The sequence below is a fragment of the Penaeus monodon genome, chromosome 9 (assembly GCF_015228065.2).
Source record: "Penaeus monodon isolate SGIC_2016 chromosome 9, NSTDA_Pmon_1, whole genome shotgun sequence".
NCBI lineage: Eukaryota > Metazoa > Arthropoda > Malacostraca > Decapoda > Penaeidae > Penaeus > Penaeus monodon.
In genome coordinates, this window is record NC_051394.1 from 23603953 (window position 1) to 23606452 (window position 2500).

The window sequence follows — 2500 nt, forward strand, 5'->3', positions numbered from 1 at the left end:
AAAATATATACATATATGTATATATGTATATATATATATATATATGCTTATGTATGCATATTCATGTATAAGAATGGTTTCACTATGTGAATACGTTAATTAGTGATTGTGCGTGTGGATTTGGGTGGTCGAGCCATTGCGTCTCCTCGTCGACGGCTCACGAACCCGAAACGAAAGTGACGTCGGCGACCACAATAGCACGACCTGCCACTTGGCTCCGATCTCTACGCTCACTTCATGTAAGTAAGTTACTTATGTCTCTGGGAATTCTTGAACTTTGTTTTATATGAAAAAAGTTCTCTTGGAAATCGGTGAAGACACTAAAATTACCCATAGTAAAGGGTATGGGATAAGTAATAAACTATTAACTTTGATATTGATTTATTTGTTTTCAGTCGCCATGAATGATTTTGATGTACGAACACAGACACGATCAGCTCACTCATGCCTTAGGTCGTGGGTGAAAGCCCTTACCGAACGCGCAAATCTACAGTGCATCTGTTCGTGGGCGCAGGCCCGTGCCGAGTGCCCGATCTCTATTCTATAGTGCATTCTCGGGAAGTTATTGATCAGAAATATTGTGTATACTTAAGGAATAAGACTGCTTAAACTTATTCTTCTATTTTCGTTTTGTGTATTTGTACATGTAGTATATTTTTATCTTGGGATAATACAGTGAACAAACTGTTATATACATTTTTATTCAAACCTTAAAAAGGACGAAAAACAACAAGACTACTCTAAGAAAATTCTTTAAGATTACACTAAACCCCGGACACACACACACACACACATACATACACCCATATATAATATATATAACATGTGCGTGTGTGTAAATGAGTAAGCAAACTTGTATTTAAGTACATAAATAAGTAAATAAATATATATAATATATATATAATATATATATATATATATATACATATCGATATATATTTTTATATATACATACATCTATATGCATATAGATAGATAGAGTATGCATGCGTATGTGTGCTCTCTCTCTCTCTTTTACAGTATTTTCCTCTTAAGAGTTTTGTTGCTAAAGGTAAACAGAAAATGAAAATTAGTACTTTTATAGTTTATTACTGAAAATGGTATTACAGTTCTTAAGAATATAATACTTCTACTAGGTTTATGATCATATAATCGATATACATTAAACAGCTGACTGTGATGAAGTTATGATTACGGTTTTCATGCAAGTCGACAGTCAAGTTGCTGACGTCACAAGTAGGGTGCGTGACGTAATAAGTAGGTTCAGTGACGTCATAAGTCTTCTCAGGTAAGATTAATAAATAATTTAAGTACACGATTAGAATCTAGACAGTAAATGACTGAATTAACTGGAAAAAAAGCAGCAAGTAAATGAGAGATACCAAATATTATGTTTGATTATTGATATACCTGAAAATAACATAACTGTGGAGTTTTCTCCTCCTTTTCTCTTTCTTTCCTACCTTCCCCTTCTTCTTCCTTCCTCCCTTATCTATCTCCTTCCCTTTTTTTCTTCCCCTTCTCTACCTCTTTTCCCTCTCCTTTCCTTCTTCCCAGTTTCCTTCTCTCCCACCTTTCTTCCCCCGTCTCTGTGTCTCCCTGCCCCCCTTCTTGCGCCACTATCTTCCCCCTAAAGTCTCATTCTGTTTTTCTCTCTGCTCCTCTGTCTCTGTATCTTTCTCTGTCACTCTGTCTCTCTCCCTTGCCCTCCATGTCTCTCCATCTCTACAAAGTAATGGTAAAATGTGCTGTCTCTCTGCCCCTCTCTGTCATTGCTTTCTCTCTTGCTCTCTGTCTCTCTACAGAGTAATGGTAAAATTCCCCATCTGGCGCAGAATCCCCATCATCTGGGGGTTGCTGAGGTGGCATTCGTCATACTGGTCTTGGCACGAATGGCCCTCTTGCCCGTGCCACGCCGCCTCGTCGTAGTCGCCGTAGGCACTTCCGTCGCTCTGCCCCAGGCCGCTGCGAGAAGGGCGGTGGTTATCATCCCTCTCGCTCTCCAACGCTCGCTCTCTCTCTCTCTCTCTCTCTCTCTCTCTCTCTCTCTCTCTCTCTCTCTCTCTCTCTCTCTCTCTCTCTCTCTCTCTCTCTCTCTCTCTCTCTCTCTCTCTTCTCTCTTCTCTCTTTCTTAATATTAAACGACAGTGGAATAAGTGAATGTAAAACGTTCAACTGTTAATGAACATGTATGATGTGGAAAGAGAATAAGAATTAAAAGACAAAATGGATAGGAAGAGAATTCGCTGATGTCATAATATAGACAACTTCGTAAAACAGTGAAAATTATTTTAGCTGAAAGAATATTGGAGTGTGACAAGGTCATAATTAACAGGTCATCGTGGATACATCAAAAGAGCACTACCAATTTACAGATAACCTAATGAATAAAGCTTTATGGAATACACATGGCCTCAGTTCAAATAAATGATTAAATTCAGATCGTTTAATTTACAGCTTGTATGCCTTTATACACAGTATACATATAATGTTGATTCAT

At 38.0% G+C, this 2500-nt stretch overlaps 1 protein-coding gene across 1 annotated transcript in view; it reads right to left on the reverse strand.

Moving 5' to 3' along the window:
* Nucleotides 1-1174: 1174 nt before the first annotated feature.
* Nucleotides 1175-2500, reverse strand: part of LOC119576675 — a 14925-nt gene continuing 13599 nt past the window's right edge. Inside the window, exon 6 of the mRNA XM_037924320.1 lies at nt 1175-1965. Within this exon, the coding sequence (XP_037780248.1) occupies nt 1800-1965 (166 nt within the window). The 3' untranslated portion in view covers nt 1175-1799. The remainder of the gene's footprint in view (nt 1966-2500) is intronic.